At 56.7% G+C, this 24,672-nt stretch overlaps 4 protein-coding genes across 4 annotated transcripts; 1 reads left to right on the top strand and 3 right to left on the bottom strand.

The window, feature by feature from the left end:
- Window positions 1-171: 171 nt before the first annotated feature.
- Window positions 172-4,253, top strand: BJ171DRAFT_583628 (uncharacterized protein; the record flags this gene model as incomplete). Its single annotated transcript, XM_053114261.1, has 9 exons — window positions 172-333; window positions 508-864; window positions 975-1,012; window positions 1,110-1,164; window positions 2,124-2,336; window positions 2,617-2,948; window positions 3,108-3,343; window positions 3,532-3,710; window positions 3,918-4,253. 9 exons carry the CDS (start codon window positions 172-174, stop codon window positions 4,251-4,253), a joined length of 1,908 nt encoding a protein of 635 aa, XP_052964893.1.
- An 11,877-nt stretch (window positions 4,254-16,130) lies between these two features.
- Window positions 16,131-16,875, bottom strand: BJ171DRAFT_512117 (uncharacterized protein). Its single transcript, XM_053111637.1, has 2 exons — window positions 16,691-16,875; window positions 16,131-16,649 (listed from the first exon to the last, which is right to left on the bottom strand). Exons 1-2 carry the CDS (start codon window positions 16,815-16,817, stop codon window positions 16,159-16,161), a joined length of 618 nt encoding a protein of 205 aa, XP_052964892.1. The 5' UTR covers window positions 16,818-16,875; the 3' UTR covers window positions 16,131-16,158.
- Window positions 16,876-17,663: 788 nt separating this feature from the next.
- Window positions 17,664-20,063, bottom strand: BJ171DRAFT_512113 (uncharacterized protein). Its single transcript, XM_053111636.1, has 5 exons — window positions 19,784-20,063; window positions 18,797-19,448; window positions 18,350-18,495; window positions 18,186-18,262; window positions 17,664-18,074 (listed from the first exon to the last, which is right to left on the bottom strand). The coding sequence occupies exons 1-5, from the start codon at window positions 19,869-19,871 to the stop codon at window positions 18,006-18,008; spliced, it is 1,032 nt and encodes a 343-aa protein (XP_052964891.1). The 5' UTR covers window positions 19,872-20,063; the 3' UTR covers window positions 17,664-18,005.
- A 374-nt stretch (window positions 20,064-20,437) lies between these two features.
- BJ171DRAFT_600546 (exocyst complex subunit Sec15-like-domain-containing protein) lies at window positions 20,438-24,366 on the bottom strand (the record flags this gene model as incomplete). Its single annotated transcript, XM_053115022.1, has 14 exons — window positions 20,438-20,799; window positions 20,924-21,033; window positions 21,158-21,298; window positions 21,490-21,602; window positions 21,694-21,737; window positions 21,876-22,013; window positions 22,282-22,430; window positions 22,564-22,699; window positions 22,789-22,898; window positions 23,016-23,117; window positions 23,281-23,412; window positions 23,570-23,716; window positions 23,884-24,002; window positions 24,192-24,366. 14 exons carry the CDS (start codon window positions 24,364-24,366, stop codon window positions 20,661-20,663), a joined length of 1,755 nt encoding a protein of 584 aa, XP_052964890.1. The 3' UTR covers window positions 20,438-20,660.
- Between the last annotated feature and the right edge of the window lie 306 nt (window positions 24,367-24,672).

The following is a 24,672-nucleotide window of genomic DNA, read 5'->3' as shown; positions in this document are numbered from 1 at the left end:
TTCTGCCTATTGATTCCCCGCTCGTTCACAAAACCTCGTTCCTCAGATCGCCCGCTTGGGTCTTGCTCCCCCCCATTTTCTGCTCAACCAGAACCTCGCACCGGTGCTTGCGACCGCTCTCACACCCACATACCTTCCAGCAACCACACTCGCTCACCACGCACAACCGCCATGAACGACACAATCGAACAAATCCGCCAAGAGTACCGAGCCTCGCTCGCCGACCTGACCATCAACTCCCGGCCCATCATCACCCATCTGACCATCATTGCTCGCGAAAATGCCCATGCTGCGCCTGGCATCGTCCAAGCGATCGAGGCTCAAATCCAGAATGTAAGTACTGGCTGAAGGGCTCAGCAGCAGCACGGTGACTCGTCATCGTCGCACTCGATGCCATTTAGGCTTGTACTCGATGTCATTCAGCTCTGCTCTGCTCTGCCTTGCGCCCCTCTGATCATATCGCTGTCTGCGCCAAACCTCCGCTCCCTCCTTCTCGCCACCCTATAGGCTCGACCAAGGTTCAAGCTGCCGGCGCTGTACCTGATGGACTCAATCTGCAAGAACCATCCTGAGCGCTATGCCGAGCTGTTCTCCCACAATCTCGCTCGGTCATTCATCTCATCCTACGAGGTCATGGATCTTGCCGACCGCGAGAAGATGCGTCGGCTCTTCAGCACCTGGCGCCAGCCTGCAAAGCCCATCTTCCCCCTCAACGTGCTTGCCCAGATCGACAACTACCTGCGGCACAGCAGCTCAAACGGCATGCCGCGCGGCCCTCAGCCGCCCCAAGATCCCCGCATGGTACGTGACTCAGCCGGTACCAGATTCCAGCCGCAAGGCATCCACGTCAATCCGCACTACATGGTAGGGAGCTGCTGTCACGCAGAACAAACCGAGCGGATAGAGTGTTCTGTGTCTGTGTCGGTGGACATCCCCTCTGGGTCAGCAATTAACTGCGTATATCGTCCAACCAGCCCGGACGACACGACAACGCCCCTCCCTCCCGTCACCGGTATGTATCCCGATGCTCGTTCGGAAGCAGTCGTCACACCGTGGCCGTCACCAGAGCCAAGTCCTAATCCAGAAACTCGCTATTGCTCTGTATGCAGCGATGCACGCCCGGCTCCGTACCCGAACCCTGGATTCGACGCTAGACCCAACCCGGTAAGTGGCCATCTTTGTTGTCCTTTCCTTTCTTCCCCGGTCCGGTGTGCGCCGGGTACTCCCCTTGGAGTCCCTTTCCCCCCCTTGCTATCCCGTAAATCAATAAACGACGAGAAGCAATAATTCACGAAAGGAAGAGCCTCATAAACGGGCTTGCTCTGAGTCTCGCCGATCAAAGGCAGTGCGGGTGCTCGTTGCCGATACCCATGGTTTAACTCGAATCAGACTGTATATCGTGCAATGACACCCTGCGCATACCTCTTGGACTCGAACGACCTCGCCGGCTTCGTGCCAGCCTGTTGCCGTTTTGTTTTGTTTTGACTGCTTAGCCTTCTATACTCTCAATCTTTGCCTTGACATTGATGCTTGCTTGAGTGCCTGTTTCATCTCCTTGCGCTCGTACCGCATTTGATATTGCGTTGGCCCTTCTCAGCACTTGAGCTCTCTGTGTTGGGGCAATTTCTCCTTGATCTTTGAATCACATCCCGCTTTGAGGTGTCGGTTGCTCCTGATCGGCTCCATCCGTGCCCTTCAAATGCCCCGATCGCCCATCCCCTGATTGTCTTTGAATGAGAATGCCGTCGTTATCTCAGTGTCTCCCCTGCTGCAGCCCTGCTTTGCGGCAGCTAACTGTATCACATCAAGATATTCATCATGCATCTCTGTCTTTCCGTTCACCATCCGTGTCTACTTGTCCGCGTGTCTGTCTCCCGATACACTGTCTCTCGGTCCGGGCTCGATTCGCTCGATTCGCTCGATCGGCGTTTCGCTGGTTCTTGCATCGGCATTGCGGACGGCCGAACGCACTCGCTTGCAAAAACGAATCTGCTCGATGTTCCCGGAATGAATCCTGGACTCTGCCACAAACACCAACCGGATCCGTCCAAACGGCACGCAATTCGACACCTGCCCCTCCAACCCCAACCCTGCACAAACAACTACTCCCAACTTGCAAACAGAATCCCCGCGGTGCCCCGCCAATGCCCATGCCCATGCCCGTGCCCGTGCCCTCGCCCCAGAACGGCCCCGTTGATCCCATGCAAATGGCATGGTTGCCGGGCCAAGGAGCCCTGCTCCAGGATATCAGTCGACTGCTGGAGACCAAGCAGCAGTATGCCCTCATGAATCCCATGGATTCACTGAATAATACACAGATTCAGCTTCTGACCGAGGTAGGCTATGCGTTTGCCTCCCTGGTGGATGCTCCAAGTGAACGGGCGTCCTCACACCCGACACATCCGTGGGAACCCGGACCTCAATCACTTTGCGCGGTGTCCTCCCACGATGCTCGGTCTTCTGGAGAAAGCAGAACTTTGGATTTCTTTCAACCTAGAACCCAGCACTACCCGTTTGCTTGGCGATCTCAAGTGTGGGAAAGAAAGAGCACATGTAGTAGTCTAACTGCTGTCCGTCCTGGTCCCGACTCCCTTCCCTTCCCTCCCGACAATTTAGCTTCTGCGATACGTCGAGTCTGCGCCGCTTTCGCCAATGGCAGTCGCAGACATTGCCGAGAGGCTGCGGCAACTCAACCTGATGGATGTACGGCCAGGCGCAAGCACCATGGTCCCGGCGCCCGACTCGATGCCTGTGCCGATTCCTGGCCCTGGCCCCGTTCCTGTTCCAGCCCCTGCGCCAATGCCCATACCCATGCCCGTCCCTGCCCCCGTTCCTGTCGCCATTCCCGCTCCAACTCCATCATGGGCGCCCAACTCGGCTAGAAATCGACCTGTTCTCACGTCCGACCAGCTACCGAAACTAGATCTGAGAAGCGAAGTAATCGCCCAGTAAGCGTCGCGGCATGAGTCAACGATGGTGATTGAGGGTTGATCGTCGTATCATCGCCGGTCGCATGCCGGTGGTGTACCCTCTGCCCTGTGCTCTTGTCCTGAATACTGACGGTATCTCTCACCACTCCTCCCCCACCGATCTTGCCATTCCCGAAGACGCATCCCAGGTGCCGCGGACATCATTTACGATGCACTGGAGCTTCAATGCAAGCAGTGTGGACTTCGATACCCACGCAATCCGGCCTCGAAAGAGAAAATGGATCTCCACCTCGACTGGCATTTCAGACAAAACCGCCGTGCCAAAGAAAAGGGCAAGAAGTCTGTCTCGCGGGACTGGTACCTCGGTGAACAGGACTGGCTGGACGAGCGAGATGTACCCATCAAAACCAATGGTATGACTCGACCAAGGAGCCGCGTGCGAGGGCCGAGACGGCAAAGGCAGTGGCGATGGGAGACCCGTGGCGCTTCATGATTGTCGTCCGCCGCCAGGCTTCTGGCAGCTGCAGACGAGCGGCTGCCCAATGTACTCACATTCCGTCGTTCACCGGGTTTGTTTCTTTCATCCGGCTCAATACTACAGTCCAGTCCTTCTTCTTCCCGACGGAGAAGCAGGAAGACGTCAAACCCGAAGAGATCGTCAACATCCCTGCGCTCGGCGACGACGAGTTCTGCACTGTGTGCAAAGAGAAGCTCGAAAAAGTCTGGGACGACGAGCAGGAACTGTGGATGCTCAAGGATGCCATGCGCAAGGACGACAAGGTCGGTATCGGCGGCGCTTTGTTTGTTTTTTTCGGTTGCTCTGGAGATGGGGAGCGATACGATCTGCCGAATGAGAGCGATATGATCTGCCGACTGGGAGCGATATGATCTGCTGAATGAGAGCGACTTCAGCCAACTTGACCCGTCAGCCGGCTCACACAATCTGTGTTCAACATCCATCTCCCTGTGATTCGCGGCCATCAACAGGTCTACCATCCCTCGTGTTTCCATGAGGCAGCTTCGTCATCAGGGTCCCGAACACCCCCTCCGGAACCCATAGCGACAGGAGCCTCAAGCACCACCGCCAATGCGGCCGACATCGGTCCCGCCAAGAAGCGCAAGCTCGAGGACGAGGCAGATCCGTCATCTCGCAAATCGCCGATGCTGGGCCAAGCGCCTGGTGGCGCAGCGTCCTTTTCGGGGGCCGAAAGCACGCCCCTGGTGCCAAATCTGGCGGGCCTGTCATCGCTGCTTGCTGGCCTGGAGCCCTCAAGCGCGCCAGCATCGACAGCTGTGATGACCAGCATCACAACGGACCAATGAGATTGTCCCGCATGCTCTCTCCCTCCGCACCAATCATGAGTCCCCACGTGTTTGTTTGCCCCCATGCATGAGCACGCGCCGTTGCCACCCGCGTCTACTGGTTTCCTGCCTCCCCCACCGCTCGGCACATGTCCCCGGGCTGTGCCAAGCCTCTCTCGCTTGCACACCAGCCACTCTCGCACCCCCTTCTCGCTTCTCTGTGATGCTCCACCCTTCTCGCCCACTTTTGCCCCTCGACCTTCTCCCGGTCTATAAATAGCCCTGCATGTCTGAGCCTATGTTGAACACCAGTTCGAACAAAACTTGTTCTTTGGTGTTCGGGGCTAAAAGCTAATAAAGCTCATACCAAGCACTTGGTCTTCGTCCTTGCGCTTGTTCACTCCTCACACTTTGTTCGAACTCTCTTCTACTGATACCACCTGCTTGGTATCTTCCGCTCCTAGCCCCGCCCCTTTCCTAGTCCTGTCCGAACCTCAAGCACACTTGTGTCTGAGCCCTCTTCGCTCTCCTGTTCTTGAACCTCCTCGCTTTTTTTTTTCCCAGTCCCAGTCCCAGTCCCGCCATGGATCCTGCCCTCGTGGACCGCCTCCGTGCCTTGGAGGCCGAGCTCGCCGAGCTCCGGACAGCTCGCGATGCTCCTGCCGCTGGGTACAGCGTGCAGATGCCGGACCGTTACGACGGTAACCGGCAAGGGTTCCGGGCATTCGTAAATCAGTGCAAACTGTATATACGAATGCAGCCCCACCGGTTCCCTGCTGACCCGATTAAGGTCGGATTCGTCATTAGTCTGCTCACTGGACCGGCTCTCCAGTGGGCGACTCCGATGCTTGAGATGGGTGATCCCCGACTCAACTCTTTTGGCGATTTCCTAGAACGCTTTTCCAAAGTGTTTGACGACCCTGATCGGGCCAGGACTGCCGAGTCAGTGATCACCACACTGTCTCAGGGCAACCGCCCGTGCGCAGTCTATGCATCCGAGTTCCTTCGTATTGCCGCCGATACGACTTGGAACGACGGTGCAAAGATCTCGTTCTTCCGACTTGGCTTGTCGGATGATGTCAGAGACGAACTTTCGCGAGTTCGCCCTCTGCCACGAGATCTGGAGGAGTACATCGAGCTTTGTAACGAGCTCGATGCACGAATCCGCGAGCGCCGTCAAGAGCGCCGAAGCACGCCTGCCCGCTACCGGTCTTCCCAGTTCGCCTTTGGTTCCGCCTCCGCTGCCGTTCCCGCCATCGCTCCCGCGCCCGTCCTCGCTCCGCCGCACCCCTCCTACATTGTTTCCGAGCCCATGCAAGTGGACTCTGCCGTCTCTGGACCCCTGACCGCCGAGGAGAAACAACGCCGCCGCCGCTTTGGACTCTGCCTGTACTGTGGCAAGAAGGGCCACTTGGTACGAAACTGCCCCGTCAAGTTTGGATCTACCAGAGCTACCGGACCGCCCCCTGGACCTCCCGGCCCGAGGATCATCCGCACCATCGTTTACGAGGATGGAGAAGTGCAAGACTTCAGTTCGGGAAACGACCAGGCCCGGTTCTAAGTGAAGGCCTTGAACCGGAGCCGTGCCCACCGCCTTCCGAAAGTGAAGACATTGGTAAGGTGCCTTTGGTAAGTACTGGGGAAGCAGTGATGTGCGGACAGCTTCGCCTTGCCTCTGGACCGGCGGACACTCTCAGCTCTGGCATAGTACCCGTGGCACCTCTGGTGTCACTGGGAACTGCACCTCATCCACAGGTGCAAATACCTGAGCTGTCCTGCCAACCCTCGGCAAAGTTAACTGTCTGTGCTAGCCGCAACCCTGGTGCCGAAGCTGGTACCGAACCAAAGTCTTGTGTTTCGTCTGTTCGTCGTTGCTCGTTGGTTGTTCCCGTCGCTGTTCGTCTTCCTTCTGGTGATTCTCTGTCGTGCGAAGGACTTGTCGATTCTGGTGCCTCTGGCAACTTTATCGACGAGGACTTTGTTGCTCGACACTCTGTCCCCACCTGCTCCAAGGCTTCGCCCTTGGCAGTGGAAGGCGTGGATGGTAAGCCGCTGTCGTCTGGCCCCATCCTCCGCGAGACTGCTCCACTCGAGGTGATTCTCGGGGACGTCTCGCAACGCCTTCGGTTCGATGTGATCAGGTCTCCACATCAACCACTTATCCTTGGCTTTCCTTGGTTGCGCACCGCCGAGCCCAAGATTGTCTGGTCTCGCGGTCTTCTTTGTCTCCCTCCTTCTGTTGATTCCGACCCCTCTCCATGCACCTCTTCCCTTTCGTCTTGTAAAATTCCTTCCAATGTCACTCCCCTTCTTGATGATTCCACTCCTTTGATTGATCTAAGCTCCTCTCCTACGCTCCCACCTTCGTCTTCCCCTTCTTGTCTTGTTCCTCCCGAACCCCTTCGCTCTTCCCAAACCCCTTCTCCTGCTGTCAGTTCTCTTTCCCTCCTTGATGTACCTCCTCCTGTTGTTTGTTCTTCGGACATTGTTCAGAATAAAGTAACCGTCGAACATTATTCTGACCTTGTCCACGCCCCTCCTCTCAGCTCGGACGCTCCTCTCCGCGTCTGCAGCATTGATTACCGCTCGATGCGCGAGTCTCTGGATGCATGCAGGCATGGAACGCAACCCCTGACCATCTTTCAGGTCCATGTCCTGCCCACTGACGAGCCGAGCACTGCGACTGTCGAAGTGCCTGCGGAGTACAAGGACTTCCTGTCTGTTTTCTCTAAACAGGAAGCTGACTCCTTGCCTCCGCATCGCCCTTACGACTGCCCCATTGACTTGGAGCCGGGCAAGTCGCCAAAGTTCGGGCCTCTGTACTCACTGTCCGAGCCCGAACTTCACGCTCTGCGTGACTATCTCGACGAGAATCTTGCCAAGGGATTCGTTCGTCCTTCGTCGTCCCCAGCAGGCTCGCCAATCCTCTTCGTCAAGAAGAAGGACGGCTCACTTCGTCTTTGCGTTGACTACCGCGCACTGAACGGTATCACGGTAAAGAACCGTTACCCTTTACCGCTGATCGGCGAGCTGCTGGACCGACTTCGAGGCGCGAAGGTGTTCACTAAGCTGGACCTTCGTGGAGCCTACAATCTGCTGCGCATCCGCTCCGGGGACGAGTGGAAGACAGCTTTCCGTACTCGATATGGGCACTTCGAGTACTTGGTGATGCCCTTTGGGCTCACCAACGCGCCAGCGACGTTCCAGCACTTCATCAACGACGTCCTGCGCACCGAGTTGGACCAGTTCGCAATTGCGTATCTTGACGATATCTTGATCTACAGTGCTGACCCGTCGCAGCATGTAGAGCACGTCAAGCAGGTCCTCTCGAAGCTCCGAGCTGCAAAGCTGTATTGCAAGCTGGAGAAGTGCGAGTTCTCCAAAACCTCGGTCTCGTTCCTTGGTTTCATGGTCTCGCCCGAGGGCATCGGTATGGAGCGATCCAAGCTCTCTGCGATCTTGGATTGGCCCATACCGCGCAACATCTCGGATCTTCGATCCTTTGTCGGGTTTGCGAACTTCTATCGACGCTTCATCGATGGATACGCAAAGATCGCGGGGCCCATGACTCGGCTCTTCCGGAAGACGCATGGCTTCCAGTGGTCCCGCGAAGCCGATAAAGCATTCAGATCCTTGAAGGATGCCTTCGTTTCGGAGCCCGTTCTGGTGCATCCGGACCCATCCAAGCCGTTCGTCTGTGAGGACCACGACAAGCAACGACACTGGACGACCAGGTGCTTGGCGAACAACGATAAGCTATATTACGACTTATCAGATAACAACAAGTGTTGTTCGAACTGCAGATACAAAATGGGTGCAAGAAAGGAGGGGCTTTATAGCCAAGAGGGAAACCGAAGGGCGAAAGTGGGCGAGAGGGGTGGAGCGACAAACGAGGGACGAGATGGGGGTGCGAGGGAGGCGGAGCTGCTAGAGAGAGGGGCGAAGCACAGCGCAGTCGGAGGCGAAGTAAGAGTCATCGGCGCCAGCCAATCAGGGAATACACGCCAAGACAAACAAACATGACTCACGGTGCATCACGCGCAGCAGTCCACACGTGTTCCCAACGTGCATGATCATCACATCATCCCCTCCCCAAACTACGGCCACTCCTGCGAACAATAAGTCCAGGCTTGTCGGGGTACCGGCGGTGGAAGTCGGCTATCTTGTCGGGAGCGTTAACGTAGTTGGCGGGCTCCCAGCTGCGATGATCAGTCGAGTAGCCCTTCCAATCAACGAAATAGCTCAACTTACCGCGGACCAGCTTGGAGTCGAGGATCTCCTGGACTTCATACTCCAAGTGGTCGTCGACGCGGACTGGCGGAGGAGGGTCTTGGATGCGGCCGGGGAGGGTGTTCGACTTGTGGGGCTCAAGGAGGGAGACATGGAACACCGGATGGATCTTGAGATCCTTGGGAAGGTCGAGGCGGAAGGCGAGGGAACCGATGGCTTCGACGATCTTGTAGGGTCCGATGCGCTGGTAGTCCAACTTCTTGCTTGGACGGGTGGTCTTGATGTTGCGTGTTAGGACCCAGACTTGATCGCCAGGAGCGAACTTGGGAGCGTCGGACTTGTGGGCATCCGCAAAGCGCTTGTAGTCCGCCTTGGCCTTCTCGAGGTTCTCCTTCAGCAACGCCAAGTTGTGCTGAAGGTGTTCGACTCGGTCGGTCGCGGAGGGGACATCGAGGCTGGAAGGAAGGACCGGAGACTCGAATCGAGGGTTGAAGCCGTAAGTCGCCAGGAACGGGGAGGCCTTGGTCGAGGTGTGCTCGAGGTTGTTGTATGAGAACTCGGCGAGCGGGAGCAGCATCGCCCAGTCATCCTGCTGGTACGAGGTGTAGCAGCGGAGATGCTGGTTGATGACTTGGTTGACCCGCTCAGTCTGTCCATCGGTTTGGGGGTGGAACGCCGTGGACAGACTGGTCTTGATGCCGAGTTCTGAGCACAGGGCCTGCCAGAACCGCGAGGTGAACTGGCTTCCTCGGTCCGAGACGATGTTGTCCGGGAGACCGTGGAGACGGAAGATGTTGTCGAGGAACAGCGACGCTGTTTCCTCGGCACTTGGGAGGGACCGACAGGGAAGGAAGTGGGCCATCTTGGTCAGGCTATCGACGACGACAAAGATGCAAGTCTTGCCGTTGGACTCGGGGAGGTCGGTGATAAAGTCCATCGTCACCAGAGACCAGGGTCGCGATGCCGTCGGGAGGGGCTGCAAGTATCCAAACGGCTTATGTCGAGGGACTTTCGAGCGTGCACAAGTGTCGCACGTCGAGACATAAGCCTGGACATCCTTGCGGATTGAGGGCCACCAGAACTGCCTCGAGATCAGTGCCCGAGTCCGCCGAATGCCAGGATGTCCAACAGCGACAGGATCGTGGCATGACTTGAGGACGGGGACTCGACACGACTCGGGCACAACGATCTTGTCCATGAAGGTGAGGAGACCATCCTTCAGGACATACTTGGGATCGTTGCGGAGCTGGTCCAGGGACGGGTCCTTGGGTTGCTCCTCGGCAATGAGCTTGAGCAAGTCCACAGGGCGAGTGGAACTTGCATCCGAGGAGCGACGGACGGCACAGGCGAACGACGAAGGTGGCAGCAACGGGGGAGGCTCCTTGGACACAGGTGCGGACGGAGGGACGTAGTCCGGGCGGCGGGAGAGAGCGTCGGCCTTGCCGTTCTTTGGACCGGGGAGGTACTGGATCCGGAGGTCGAACCGAGACAGGAACTGCGACCACCGGGCGTGTCGCTGGTTGAGGATGCGGGCCGACGCCAGGTATTCCAAGTTCTTGTGGTCGGTAAGGACTTGGACTGGGTGTTGGGCACCTTCGAGGTAGTGTCGCCAGACCTCGAAAGCCTCCTTGATGGCCAAGAGCTCCTTCTCATAGATGCTGTAGTTGCGTTCAGCATCCATGAGCGTGCGGGAGTGGAAGGAGCACGGGTGCAGGTGGCCATCGGAGCCGCGCTGGGACAGGACGCATCCGATCGCAAAGTCTGAGGCATCAGACTCCACGACAAAGGGCTTGGATGGGTCGGGGTGCGCAAGGACGGGCTCGGAGACGAAGGCTTCCTTGAGGGACTGGAAAGCCTTGTGGGCGTCGGGGGACCAGCGGAAGACCTGGGACTTCTTGAACAGGAGCGTGAGCGGACCGGCGATCTTGGCATATCCGTCAATGAAGCGACGGTAAAAGTTCGAGAACCCAATGAAGGAGCGAAGGTCGGAGACATTGCGGGGGACGGGCCAGTCGACAATGGCGGAGAGCTTTGCTCGTTCCATCTCGATACCCTTGGGCGAGATGACGTAGCCGAGGAATGAGACCTTGTCCTTGGAGAACTCGCACTTCTCCAGCTTGCAGTACAACTTTGCAGCCTGGAGCTTGGCCAGGACCTGCTTGACGTGATTTGCATGCTGAGTGGGGTCAGCGCTGTAAATCAAAATGTCGTCAAGGTAGGCAATCGCAAAGTTGTCCAGTTCATCACGAAGGACATCGTTGATGAAGTGCTGGAAGGTGGCCGGAGCATTGGTGAGTCCAAAGGGCATCACCAAGTACTCGAACTGGCCGTAACGAGTGCGAAAGGCCGTCTTCCACTCGTCGCCTGCGCGGATACGCAGCAGGTTGTAGGCCCCGCGGAGGTCCAGCTTCGTGAACACCTTCGCGTCCCGGACTCGGTCCAGCATCTCATTGATCAACGGTAAGGGGTAACGATTCTTGACCGTGATCGTGTTCAATGCGCGATAGTCCACGCAGAGACGCAGAGAGCCGTCCTTCTTCTTGACGAAAAGGATCGGAGAACCGGCGGGAGAGGACGAAGGACGGATGAACCCTTTGACGAGGTTGTCGTCGAGGTATTCACGAAGGGCCTTGAGTTCGGGCTCTGACAGGGAGTAGAGCGGTCCGAACTTGGGGGTCTTGCCGGGCTCCAGGTCGATCGGGCAGTCGTACGTCCGGTGCGGGGGCAACGAATCGGCTTCCTGCTTCGAGAAGACTGAGCCAAACGACTTGTACTCCTCGGGGATCGACGTCGAGAGGGGCGTCGGATCCGGATCGGTGGCAGGAAGGACGAGGACTTGGAACACAGTCAGGGGGTCGGGGCTAGACTGTGTGTCGAGGACGGACTGCTCCAACGACTTGTACCTGATCGCTTGGACACGGACAGGAGCGGGGCTGGGAGCAACGGGACCGGGGAGACCAGGACGGACGGAGACGAGACCGGAGGGACCAGGACGAGCAGCACAGGAACAGGGCACCTCACTCGGAACACAATCAGAATAACGTTGAGCGATCACTTTATTCTGATCATCTTCGCGAGTACAAACGGTGCGAGGCGAAGAAGCGAGCACCACAGTGGTGTCGGTAGAGGCACGAGGGAAAACATTGGGTGTGTCGCCAACAAGAGGAAGGGGAGAAGGAGAAACGGAAGAAACGGAAGGGAGGGAAGAGGCATCCACAACCTTGAGGATGTGGTTTGCAGGACGGGGAAGGCAAAGGAGTCCACGAGCCCAGTGGAACCTAGGTTCGATGGACTGCAGCCAGGGATAGCCAAGGATAACAGGTTGGTGGGGAGACTTAATGACATCAAAGGAAAGGTGTTGAGTGTAGTCCCCAAGAACAATCTTGAGGGGTTCCGTCTCAAAAGTGATGGGGCCGGAAGAAAGTGGCTGGCCATCGACACCTTGGACAGGGAGGGGAGTGGATTTGGAAACGAGGGGGACCGAGAAGCGGTCAACAAAGCTCTCGTCGATGAAGTTGCCGGAGGCACCAGAATCGACGAGAAGTTGGCAAGAGAGGGAGCGACCAGAAGGGAGAACAAGAGAAGCGGAGAAAACGGGAGAAGACGAAGAATTCGACGAGACGCACGAAGAAGGCTCGGAGCAGAGATCAGTGTCGGCAGCATGGTTCGAGCAGATGACCAAGTTCGCAGGTGGTGTGGAGATCGGGAGCTCTGTCAAAGACATCTGGGAGCCAGATGTGCCCTTAGAAGAGGCGGGTTTGACAGAGTGCGATCCACCACCGACTACATTGATCATTCCACACATAGCCATGCGTTCGACACTTACCTCATGCTCCTTACCATCGACGCTTGCTTCTGGAGGAAGGGGAGACGGCTCCAGATCTAAGCCTCCACTTAGATCTGGGCCTGGTCGTTTCCCGACTCGAAGTGTTCCTCCTCACCATCATCGTAGACGATGGTTCGGACAACCTTCGAACGGGGACGGGAGCCGGGAGCCTGAGGACGGGAGCCGGGGAAGCGGGAACCAGAGGCGGGAGCACGGGAGCCGGACTTGAGGGGGCAGGACTTGGCGACGTGGCCGGGCTTGCCACAGCGGAAGCAGAGGCGCTCCTGGAAGCGGCGGTTCTTCTCCTCGGGGGTCAGGCGGCTGACGACGGCGGCGTCGATCTGCATCGGCTCGGAGTAGAGAACCGGAGGCTCCTGGGCGGGCGGCTGGAAGGACGGGGTGCGGGAGTTGAAGGCCTGGGTGCCGAAGGAAACAGGGCCAGTGTTTCGGAGCTCGTTGTTGAGCTCGATGATGCGTGCATCGATCTTGAGGCAACGCTCGACGAACGGGACCAAGCGGAGAGGGAGAGGGTCGATGAAGGAGAGGCGCTGCTTGATCTCCCTCGACAGGCCACGGCGGAAGGCGGAGATCTTGGCTTCGTCGTTCCAGGGAAGGTCGGCGGCAACGCGGAGGAACTCTGAGGCATAATCCATGCACGAGCGGTTGCCCTGTGCCATGGAGGAAAGGAGCAGCTCGGCAGTGTGGGTGCGGTCGGGATCGTCAAACGCTTGGCGAAAGCGTTCCATGAACGAGTCGAACGAGTGCAGGATTTGATCGTTCGACTCGATCAAGGGAGTCGCCCACTGGAGGGCCGGACCAGTGAGCAAACTCAAGACGTAACCCACCTTGACTTGCTCGGACGGGAACCTGGATGCCTGGAGCATCATGAGCAGGCGGCACTGGTTGACGAAGGGGCGGAACTTTGACCTGGTGCCGTCGAACTTGTCCGGGGTCGGCATGTGCGGGAGCTGTGGGGCGGCGGAAGAATGTGTGGTCCGGAGGAGAACCAGTTCCTCCTGGAGGGCAACGATTTGGGCCTGGAGTTGGTCCATGTGGGCTTTGAAAGTGGGGAGCGAGGATGCAGGGAAGACAACAGAGAATAGAAGGATGAGGGCAGCAACGAAGCCTCAGCCAAGCAGGTGGTCAGACAGAGAGAGGGAGTTCGAACAATATGTGAGGACCACGACAAGCAACGACACTGGACGACCAGGTGCTTGGCGAACAACGATAAGCTATATTACGACTTATCAGATAACAACAAGTGTTGTTCGAACTGCAGATACAAAATGGGTGCAAGAAAGGAGGGGCTTTATAGCCAAGAGGGAAACCGAAGGGCGAAAGTGGGCGAGAGGGGTGGAGCGACAAACGAGGGACGAGATGGGGGTGCGAGGGAGGCGGAGCTGCTAGAGAGAGGGGCGAAGCACAGCGCAGTCGGAGGCGAAGTAAGAGTCATCGGCGCCAGCCAATCAGGGAATACACGCCAAGACAAACAAACATGACTCACGGTGCATCACGCGCAGCAGTCCACACGTGTTCCCAACGTGCATGATCATCACATCGTCGTAGAGTCAGATGCGTCGGACTTTGCGCTTGGATGCGTGCTCTCCCAGCGGGGTGCTGATGATCGCCTTCATCCTTGCTCGTTCCATTCGCGGACACTCTCGAATGCTGAACGTAACTACAGCATATACGAGAAAGAGCTGTTGGCGATCAAGGAGGCTTTCGAGGCGTGGCGACACTACCTCGAAGGCGCCCAGCATCCCGTTGCCGTTCTGACCGACCACAAGAACTTGGAGTACCTGGCGACGGCTCGCATCCTAAACCAGCGCCATGCACGGTGGTCCCAGTTCTTGTCTCGGTTCGACATCCGCATCCAGTACCGTCCTGGTGCGAGGAACGGCAAGGCCGATGCCCTGTCTCGTCGCTCGGACTACATCCCTTCGTCGGCCTCCGTGTCGAGGGATCCGCCTCTGCTTCTCGATCCTGCCGCGGTGATACGCGTGCTCCGAAGCAGAGACGCCCGCTCTTCGGTTGCAAGTCGCAGTGACCCTGTGGACTTGCTGCAGCTCATAGCCGAAGAGCAGGCTCGGGATCCCGGTCTAGACAAATACCGTCGTGACCCGAAGTTCGTCTGGAATGGCCAGTACCTCACCTTCCAGAACAGGATTGTGGTCCCAGAGTCGTGCCGAGTTCCGGCGCTCAAGTCGTGCCATGACCCAGTCGCTGTGGGTCATCCAGGCATCCGACGGACTCTGGCTCTGGTATCGCGACAGTTTTGGTGGCAAACCTATCGGAAAGATGTCAAAGAGTACGTCTCGACGTGCGACACCTGTGCACGCTCGAAAGCTCCGCGACACAAGCCGTTTGGGTTCCTGTTGCCACTCCAGACAGCCGATCGACCCTGGGGGACACTGACCATGGACTTTATCACTGATCTGCCAAAGTCCAAGGGTCACACCTGCATCTTTGTGGTGGTATGCAGCCTCACAAAGATGGCACACTTTATGTCCTGGCGTTCACTGCCGTCGGCGGAGGAGACTGCGTCACTGTTCCTCGACAATGTCTTTCGTCTCCATGGCCTCCCCGACACAGTGGTTTCAGACCGAGGAAGTCAGTTCACCTCTCGGTTCTGGAAGGCACTCTGCACGCAGCTCGGGATCCAAACCAGTCTGTCCACGGCCTTCCATCCCCAGACCGATGGACAGACTGAGAGGGTCAACCAGGTCATCAACCAATACCTGCGCTGTTACACGTCGTATCAGCAAGATGACTGGGCCGAGCTGCTGCCGTTGGCCGAGTTCTCTTACAATAACCTCGAGAACTCGTCAACACATGCCTCGCCATTCTTGGCAACCTATGGGTTCCACCCAAGGTTCGAAGTCCCCGTTATCGCTGGCGGCCCTGATGTTCCCTCTGCCACGGAGAGGGTTGAACATCTCCAGCGGAACCTGGCACTGTTGAAGGAGAATCTTGAGAAGGCAAAGTCTGACTACAAGCACTTCTCAGATCTCCGGAGGTCCCAGGCTCCCGACTTGCGTCCGGGCGATCAAGTCTGGGTGCTGACTCGTAACATCAGCACCACTCGCCCAAGCAAGAAGCTGGATTACCAGAGGATTGGACCATTCACCATCCTCGAGGCCGTCGGGACATTGGCTTTCCGCCTGGACTTGCCAAAGGACATAAAGGTGCACCCGGTGTTCCATGTGTCTCTTCTTGAGCCCTACAAGAAGAACTCGCTTCCGGGTCGGGTGCAAGCGCCGCCCCCTGCGGTGGTCATCGATGGGAACTTGGAGTGGGAGGTCGAAGAGATCTTAGACTCCAAGTTCGTGCGCGGAAAGCTGCACTATCTCATCGATTGGAAAGGCTACCCGGTCACCGATCGAAGTTGGGAGCCCGCCGACATTGTCTTTGCCCCAACGGTGGCCGCGGAGTACCACCGACGCTACCCAGACAAGCCTGGCCCCAGGAGAACTCAAGATGGAACACGCCGTAGTTTAAGGAGGAGATAGTGTGATGACCAGCATCACAACGGACCAATGAGATTGTCCCGCATGCTCTCTCCCTCCGCACCAATCATGAGTCCCCACGTGTTTGTTTGCCCCCATGCATGAGCACGCGCCGTTGCCACCCGCGTCTACTGGTTTCCTGCCTCCCCCACCGCTCGGCACATGTCCCCGGGCTGTGCCAAGCCTCTCTCGCTTGCACACCAGCCACTCTCGCACCCCCTTCTCGCTTCTCTGTGATGCTCCACCCTTCTCGCCCACTTTTGCCCCTCGACCTTCTCCCGGTCTATAAATAGCCCTGCATGTCTGAGCCTATGTTGAACACCAGTTCGAACAAAACTTGTTCTTTGGTGTTCGGGGCTAAAAGCTAATAAAGCTCATACCAAGCACTTGGTCTTCGTCCTTGCGCTTGTTCACTCCTCACAACAGCACCGACACCCCTTGCAGCGCTTGGGGCACTCGGGGCGCTCGGTGCAGGACTGGGCGTGTCTGGCCTGGGTGCGTCAGGCTTCGGCGTTGCTGGCCTCCCGCCGCTCGGGCTAACAGGAAATGCTATGGGCCTCAATGGAACCGCGACCGGCCTGACCGGCCTGACCGGCTCGCAGATTGGGGCTCTGGCCGAAGCTCTCAAGACATCGGGAACGCCATCGCTGCCTCTGGCACTGGGCCTCAATCCAGCGTTCTTTGGCGGCGGCAGCGATGCCAACCCAAAACCATCCAACCCGATGCTGTTCAACCCGTGACGGATGCGGATGCGAGTGCTGGTGCTGGTGCTGGTGCTGGTGCTGGTGCTGGTGCTGGTGCTGGTGCTGGTGCTGGTGCTGGTGCTGGTGCTGGTGGCCCCAGTGAATTGATCGGCTCTGGTCCAGGGATCGGCGGTTGATTGCCGATCCAGCCACGATGCCGGCGGATCGGTGCAATCGGCTGTGATTGTTGGCATGCCAATCTGTTCCGATGAGAGCGCACCCCATCATCGCTCCAAGGCACAGCCCGCAGATGGCCGCCACAGCATCGAGACGCACACATGGCATATGCACGACCGACAATGCGAGCAACCAACAGCAATACATTGACATGAACAACACCAAATGGGTGTGGGTGACTGGGTGACTGGGTGACTGGGTGACTGGGTGACTGGGTGACTGGGTGACTGGGTGACTGGGTGACTGGGTGATTGATCTTGCATCAACATCCTGGACAGTGTTGCCGGGAGCGATCAGAGCACAGCGTGATACAAACCCGCTGAAACAGCGGCACGGCGAGACATAGCATGTATAGCCAGGCGGATGGGAGACTCGATTGTCAGTGAAATACCTGACAAATTATAAAATTGGAACGATACAGAGAAGATTAGCATGGCTCCCTGCGCAAGGATGACAAGCATATCTTGAGTGGATTGTCTCTTCGGAGACGAATTTTTTTGTCGATGTGCGCACTGCCTGACACAATGCCTGTGCTGTGCTGTGCTGGCTGGTGATGTCGCTGGTGATACTCCCTCAGGATGAGCCCGCAGATGATTGTGTGCATTCCCCTGCGATAGCCCGAAGGTTCTCTGGAACGCGGGAATGAAACGCAGATCCAGAAGAGTGCCTCGGCTGCTGCATCTCGAGTCACGACAGATCCTAGAGCTGGATCTCTTCGTGCCGCGCCGATCTGGTTGTCTGTTGGAACCAGTGCGCAAGTCCGTCGATGTTGAGCAGAATCTGCCACTTGCCATCCGCGCTGTTGAGGAACAGGAGGTTTGTCGCTTACTTCCTCTTCCAGGTGAAGTTCGTAGTTGCCAAGCCGTAGTGTCACTCGATAATTCTCTCAGCCAATTACCACTGGCGATTCGATCGGTACAACGCCACTAAATACTGAATATAGCGAGTGTATTGAACGCCAAATACAACAAAAACAAGCCCTTGCTGGCATCATCGAGGTTAGACTTCATGTCCGTTCTTAGGAACCCCGGTGCTTGTTGCTCTACTTTCCAGCCCATGCCGTCGCTCAAGCGCACTGTTGTTGCTTCAATGCGCCCAAGCCAAAATCCGTGCCCAAGCCTCAAATTGCAGCAGCAGACTGGGTGGGGGGGGGCAGCAAACTACACTCATTGGTCCCAGTAACGGCCACGATTAAATGAAGCCATGGGGCACCGCCTAGAGTGGAGGGTTTCCCGTTCTATTTCATGAATATAAGGCAAGTGCGAATAGAAATATGCTGTCGACCGCATCTTCAGACCAAAAGGGTGTTGAACACAATGTCCCAGAGCTTGGAAGAAATGCCAAAGCCGAGGTGAGCGTTCTTTTGGATGGGCATGAGATGGTATACGTCATGGGTCAGCGACTCGAACGAAACAGAGGGCCCCATGCACCGATGCGGCGATATTCTGGCGCCACTGCCTTGCGCGCTTACCTTGTAGTGGTGGTCCAAGTGGTAACTCTTCATCTCCTTGAGGTAGTCGCCATAAGGCTTGCCGTGATGGAGATAGTCTGCGCGGGCAAATATGCGATGAGTGCTACGGCCGCGGATACAGGCGGATACGGACTCATCTTACGCAGCATTCGGCCGAGACTTACAGTGCATCATATCGTAGAGCACAAATCCAGTGTAGGAGCCTGCGATGGCACCGGCGCCAATGTAAGGCGTGAGCACGACATGGTACAGATACCAGATGGGAAGAGAGAGCGCCAGGCCGAGCGCAGGCGGCATCACGAGCCGAAGTCTGTAGGATAGGCAGAGCACGAATATGCGGATTAACGAACCGCCGCGGCAGGCAGCGATATGCTGGCGGGAAAGCAAGTGGTTCGGCACTACCACGTAGTCCTGTTCAAAGCAAGGTTGCACTGGACTGCATCGAACGAGAAGCAGCAAACGGCAAGCAGTGGGTCCACACGGTCGATCGAGCAAGCGACTTGGTACAGCATGCAGGCCATGGCCGATTTGAGCGGCATCAGGCTGATCGCACTCAGGTGGCCAGCGGATGTACATGATCGAGGCTGCATTCAATCGAGGAGAGCCGTTACCTGTCCATGGGAAGGTAGTGGTGGATGCCGTGGAGCAGAAAGTGGAGGGTGATGGCAACGCGGTTGTCGGGGAGGAGCTCGTCGATGTGGAAGATGAAGCGGTGGAGCGAGTACTCGATGAAGGTCCACAGGAAGAGGCCAAGGGCGAACAGGGCCGCGACTTCGACCGGGCTGTACTTGAAGGAGCAGTACCAGATGTTGTAGAGGATGACGGGTGCCCAGAAGACGGGGATGACATACCAAGGTGTCTTGGAGAAGATCTCGAGATATGGCGAAGCAAAGAGAGGAGCCGAGCCGGAGCAGTGTCGCGGGATGTGGACCTGCTGGACATAAAGCTCTTTCGAGAAGTTGCCGTTCCAGACCTGGGTGAGCATGGGCTTGGTGATGTCGATGAACTTGACTTTTTCCTTCGAGGAGATGTGCAGGGGTGTCGACGCCTGTTGGGTGGCGACGGGACGGGCGGAGGCAGGTTTCTTGGTCTGGCTGCGATCGACGGACCCGATATGGTACTGCTCCAGGAGGGTGTAGGCAGCATCGGAATGCAGATGCAGGATCTTGTCTTTCATGACCTCGGTGACGTCCTGGCCGCCATACTGCAAGAGGTACTCCTCACCGCCGGGGTGATCGAAGAGGAACTCGGTGAGGTCGTAGACTATCGAGGAGCGCGGCAAAGTATCAGTCAGAACAGCGCCAGGATGGGCGGGAAAACACAAACCAGACAAGTTTACTGGGCAGAGGTTCGCGGCCGAGGAGTGGAAGCAGCCACGACACGGCAGGGATCTCGATGACCGAAGGACGGCAGTATCGGCATCGGCGGATCCTCGCCGGCCGTCTCCGATGCCAAGGATCGAAGGCACGGATACGCAGGCAGCGTGGATGCGATGTGGGAGCAGGCAATGGGGACAGTGGATCGCGATGGAGCCAGGCAGGGATCGCGATGGAGCCAGGCAGGGGATCGCGATGGACTCGGGCAGCCACGGGACTAACCTTGATCGTCAATGATCAGCCAGAGCGACTTGGCGGTGTGGTGCTCCTGGACTTCGTCGAGCGAATACGTGGCTTTTCCACCCATCATGATGCGGGGCAGAGATCGAGGCGAGAATCGGCGAGTGGCTGAGGGGAAGAGGGAGAGCCAAGAACGGAGTCACACTTGAGCAGCTGGATGACGGAGTAGCCGAACGACGCAGCAGCCGGACAATGGAACAGCCAGATGACGGAGTAGCCGAGCGACGCAGCAGCCGGACGATGGAGGAGCCGGATGATGGAGCAGCGAGGGGCCAAGACGGAAACGGGCGACAGGTTGGCCTTTTGAGGCGGTGGAACCGTGAGTCACACCACCGCGGCCGCATTCGGCAAGACGGACAAATCGGCGCGTCGGCCACAAGCGCGGGTCGAGCCGGCTCGAGCCAGCCCTCGGTCTCTCGCTCGGCGATGCCATGCGATGCCAAGCGAGGTCGGGTACTTGATTTGCCATCCATCGTCCCGCACCTGTTCATCTGCATCGACTCGTCCGTCTATCAGCGCAGACTTGCGATCGTGTCCACAGACGCAGACCCACAGGCGCAGACTCAGCACGCCCTGTCTGTCCGCAGGAGGATCAGCCGCAGTTTGTGCCCTTTGCCAGTGTCCTTTGCCAGTGCCCGTCATGGGCAGTCACAGCACGCCACCCTGCGTGTTGTCACCATGCGTCCCAGGCCCGATTTGTCCATGCCCGCAATGACTGGCCAGCGCCTCCTGCATCCACCCGCTGCATCAGACCGACCCGAATCTGTCTGTATTCGGGGTGCTGCCTGGGCGCCGTGGGTGGCTGTTGTCGTTGTCCTCCGTGGCCACAGCGTTGCCCTGCTCGGTGGCAGGCTGGTGGCTAGCCAAACATGGACTTGCCGGGCGATGCCGACTTTTGCGATGCATTGATCGACTTGATCACTCCTGCAATGTGTCGCTTCCTGGCGGCTTCGTGAGCCGACACTTTCGAGAAGACGCCAACATCTGGTCCTTTGAGTCTGTCAACCAAGGGGTGCAGGATCGGTAGAGACAGCTGTGAGTCTTGCATCTCCTGCAACCTTGGATCCACCCAAAATACAGTCGTCGCTCTCTCGGAACCGCAGCCGCCGTACATGTACTCACTTTTCCAGCAGAACGACTGCGTTCGAAACCTTGATGCGATTGTACTTGGCACTGCGGACGGCCGCATCAAGAAAGTCCTCGTACCGCTCCGAAAGCAGATACTCGATAGTCTACAGGCGCGAGCACAGCCAGAGGCGCCATTGAGTCAGGTCAGAGCCATGCTGTATCCCAGTCACCGGTGCTCCGCCCGCTTCGAGCCTGACTTCGGTTTGCACGCCATTCAGAATCCCGGACCTGATCCAGTTCCACGAACGCATCGCCGATCTCAATGTCACCCAGACCCTTGACAAAGGTCTTGAGGAACAGCACGTCGATTTTGAATGTCCTGACAAAGCCAAGGCTGATGATCTTGACGGATGGGTTCAGCCATAGACCCTGCATTCACATGGCAACGCACATCAGTCGTCATCACCATACAACATGCATGCCAATTTGTTATCCTGATGGAAATCTACTCATGAAGATGTTGAGCTCAGGCGCTGTACAGGCGACTCCTGAACTGCCGTGTCGCATATGGACCTTTCAGGACCCCCCCGCCTCTGGACAACCACGAAACCAAAACTCACATTCAGTGCCCGGCCCAGATGACCAAACGAGTCAAAGTAGAGGTACGATTTGAGACTCGGCGTCAGGTTCGACAGTGTTGACGTGATCACACTGGTCAGGTAGTTGACCAACTCTGAGAGAGACTGCGGTTAGCCAGCAGATGGAATCGATCCTGGCGCTTGATGTCGTCGCTGTTCGATGTTCGATGCTCGATGCTCACTTACCGAGTAAATACGGGCTGGGTGAATCATTAGACTCTACTGCCTCCCTATGAAGCGAAAACACCATGTCAGGCTAGCTTCGTGTCGCCGAGGGTTGATTGAATGAAGGCCAGCATCGACACATGCCATCCACAGAAGCCATTCACAGACACCTTCATAGACGCCATTCATGGACACATCCTCACCACTCATAGTCAGCGAGCTCCAAGAAATCGTCAATCTTGGTGTTGAGGAGCTCGAATATCCGCTTCTCGGCCACATTGATTGTCTCCTGGAACGTTTTTGTTGCCTGGAGTGTGACTGTACCGGGTTTGCTGTTTGAGCTGGGATACGATATCGGGGCAGTCGCAGAATCGGACAATGTGTCAAGTCAAATCATTTGGCGAGAGAGCCAGAATGCAAAAAACAATGGACACATCGCTTCAGCCATCCAGACACAGCCCTCCAGTCATCCGGATCCCGCTCCATTGTCATCCAGGCACAGCTTTTCTGGCTGCCACCTTCTCGGACGTCGGTCGCTGGATATTCCACACCGCCATTGCCACGATAACTACTCCACCCGGTCCCAAGCTTCATAGTGCCTTGCATTACTTTTTCTCGATCATCTCCTCAAATTCCTTGCATGCCTGGCATATGAATCCGATGTTCACTATGATCTGGACCACCTGCGACAGATTGCTGATCATAATTTGATCCAGGATCGCCGAGTTGAGTTGTCTTTGGAGAAGCTCGTCCAAAGCCTACCGTCAACAGCAAATCCGAATATCGAAGGGAATGCATAAGCATCAACATGGAATATGCCAACACCATGGAGAACTCTCGCGACCGGCTGCCACGGATTGCGCTTCAAAATTCACAGTGATCATGGGATACCTTCTTGATGACGTCGTCCATGGCCGTGTGTTGCTTTGAGAAGCTCTCAGCAAACCGATAGAACACATCGATAAACTCCTTGATGTTGCTGCAGCACAGGATGAATCCCTTGGAAAACGGCAGCGAGCGCGGGAATCTGCGGTAGGAAATGAGTAATCCATTGCGCACACCTGCCCGAGCAAGACGCTCTCGGCAAAGCCTGGCTGCTGAATACCACATACAGACCTGGTGGTCGCAATCTTGGAGGTCTCAGTGTACTTGAATGCCGCGTTGACGTCTTTGAGCTCTTCAGGTGTTTGAACGACGAGAGGCGCATATTCATCATCTTCGATGATCTGCAAAGCGAATGTGCCCCACCGCGTGGCATCGTGCAGAGAGCGACCGGAATGTGGACGGTGAGCTCTATGCGATTCGTCAAGGATTGGCACTGACACAGCCTGGCAATTCCAAACCTTGATAATGGTTTCGCAGCAGCTCAACTTCATCAACTCGGCGTATCGATCAAACAGCGAGACGATCAGATCCGTCAGCTTGTTGACGGCGTATCCATATCCCTAGATTGTAGTCCGCTTGTGAGCCGACGATCTCAATCGAGCGAGCCTCATTCATCTGTATCTGTCGTTCCTACCCTCTGTCCAGATGTGACAGATCTGCTGACAACAGTCGTATCTGACCGCGACAGTGCATATGCGCGCTCGTCAAACGAGGAGGGCCTACCTCGATGGTTCGTATGAACACCCCCACCATGACTTTGATGTTGAGGAACAGCTTTGGATTCTGGCAGTCATGCAGGCTCTCTGTGATGACCAGATTGATCTTCTCGACAGCCATTTTCCAGAGGCCCTCAATCTGAGTTTTCACACAGTTCTGATGAGCCCGAGAGTAGGTGGGGCAGCTCGGTTGCTGCCATGGTTGGTGCCATCAAATGCTGCACATGCCCCGCGTGCTGTCCACCGGGCAATGAGTTATATGCAGTCGTACGCCCTCCAACTCGCTCGATACCGACGTTTCCGCGGGAGCGAAAGTTTTGGGTTGTGTTTAGGATCATTGCCTCGATGATGAAGAACCCAACAATGTCGTTCAGATAGGTCGAGAAATTTTCGAGTTTCTCGTCAAAGACAAGCTTGGTGTCAAGTACGAGCTGGGCTTGATGCTGGTGGAGCCATCGACAAAGCGGACAGTGACGATTGCATTAGAAATGGTGCTGGAATCCAAGTAGAGTCGACAATCTGATGAAGCGATGGAATGCCGAGCGCGCCATCTAATCGTGCGAGGATTGATCGCAGAGCCTATTCGCAGGCAATGTGCTTTGCAACTCACATGCCGATTCTCCTCGTACGACTTTTTGAATTCTTCCCTCCTTTCCAGCACCTCGTGAATATGCAAGCATTGGTAGAGTGGCTTAAAGTCCAGCTGAACGTCGTCAATGTCAAATTCGTCTGCGCGGTGTTGAGCAATCGACAAGCGCGAGTGTCAGCGCTCACCCGCTCAAGGCCCACGATGAATTGCTCTAACGAGACGACCCAACCCCTTTCTTGTGCCACTTTCGGAGCAACCGTCCGACTTATAACGCATCAACTGCATCCTGTGCAGCCCGCGGTAACTTGTAGCGGTTCTGGGTGACTTACAGGTGTTTGTCGAGTCTTCCGTCATGAGCAGATCCAACTTGCTGGAGCTCGTTCCCATCAATGCCCGCTGTCTCTGCAACCGTGCTTGCTGGGCAGTTGTCCGCTCGATCGCCAACTTTCCCACAAGCCTGGTCTTTTCCCTGATCCTGGTGCCGATGGTGCAGACGAGGCTCATAGTGATCAGTTGATGTCTCGCAGGTAATCGTCTCCGATGGCGGCTTGGTTGTGACTCCGATGCGCACAATCGGTCAGTTAACGCCACAACCACCACGTTCCAATAGTTGTGTGTCACGAATGCATCGTACAAAGGTATAAACGTGCATACAGACATAAAATAGATACAAAGATCGATATGGCAAACTGTTACTTGTTCCGTGGGCAAACAACGACCACATATTTGTAAGGAGTGAACAAGCGCAAGGACGAAGACCAAGTGCTTGGTATGAGCTTTATTAGCTTTTAGCCCCGAACACCAAAGAAC

Source organism: Polychytrium aggregatum (assembly GCF_025602895.1).
Source record: "Polychytrium aggregatum strain JEL109 chromosome Unknown BJ171scaffold_28, whole genome shotgun sequence".
NCBI lineage: Eukaryota > Fungi > Chytridiomycota > Chytridiomycetes > Polychytriales > Polychytrium > Polychytrium aggregatum.
The sequence above is the reverse complement of the archived record's forward strand: the minus strand, read 5'-3'. Positions and strand labels throughout refer to the sequence as shown.

Excerpts from the sequence above, each read along its gene's own strand:
- BJ171DRAFT_512113 (XM_053111636.1), bottom strand. The coding sequence starts at position 19,871 with ATGATGGGTGGAAAAGCCACGTATTCGCTCGACGAAGTCCAGGAGCAC. Across the intron at positions 19,449-19,783 it reads GCTGATCATTGACGATCAAG|TCTACGACCTCACCGAGTTC; the intron begins GTTAGTCCCGTG and ends GCTCCTCGATAG. Across the intron at positions 18,496-18,796 it reads CACTACCTTCCCATGGACAG|ACTTCGGCTCGTGATGCCGC; the intron begins GTAACGGCTCTC and ends CCTATCCTACAG.
- BJ171DRAFT_512117 (XM_053111637.1), bottom strand. The coding sequence starts at position 16,817 with ATGTGTGCGTCTCGATGCTGTGGCGGCCATCTGCGGGCTGTGCCTTGG. Across the intron at positions 16,650-16,690 it reads TGCACCGATCCGCCGGCATC|CCGATCAATTCACTGGGGCC; the intron begins GTGGCTGGATCG and ends CCTGGACCAGAG.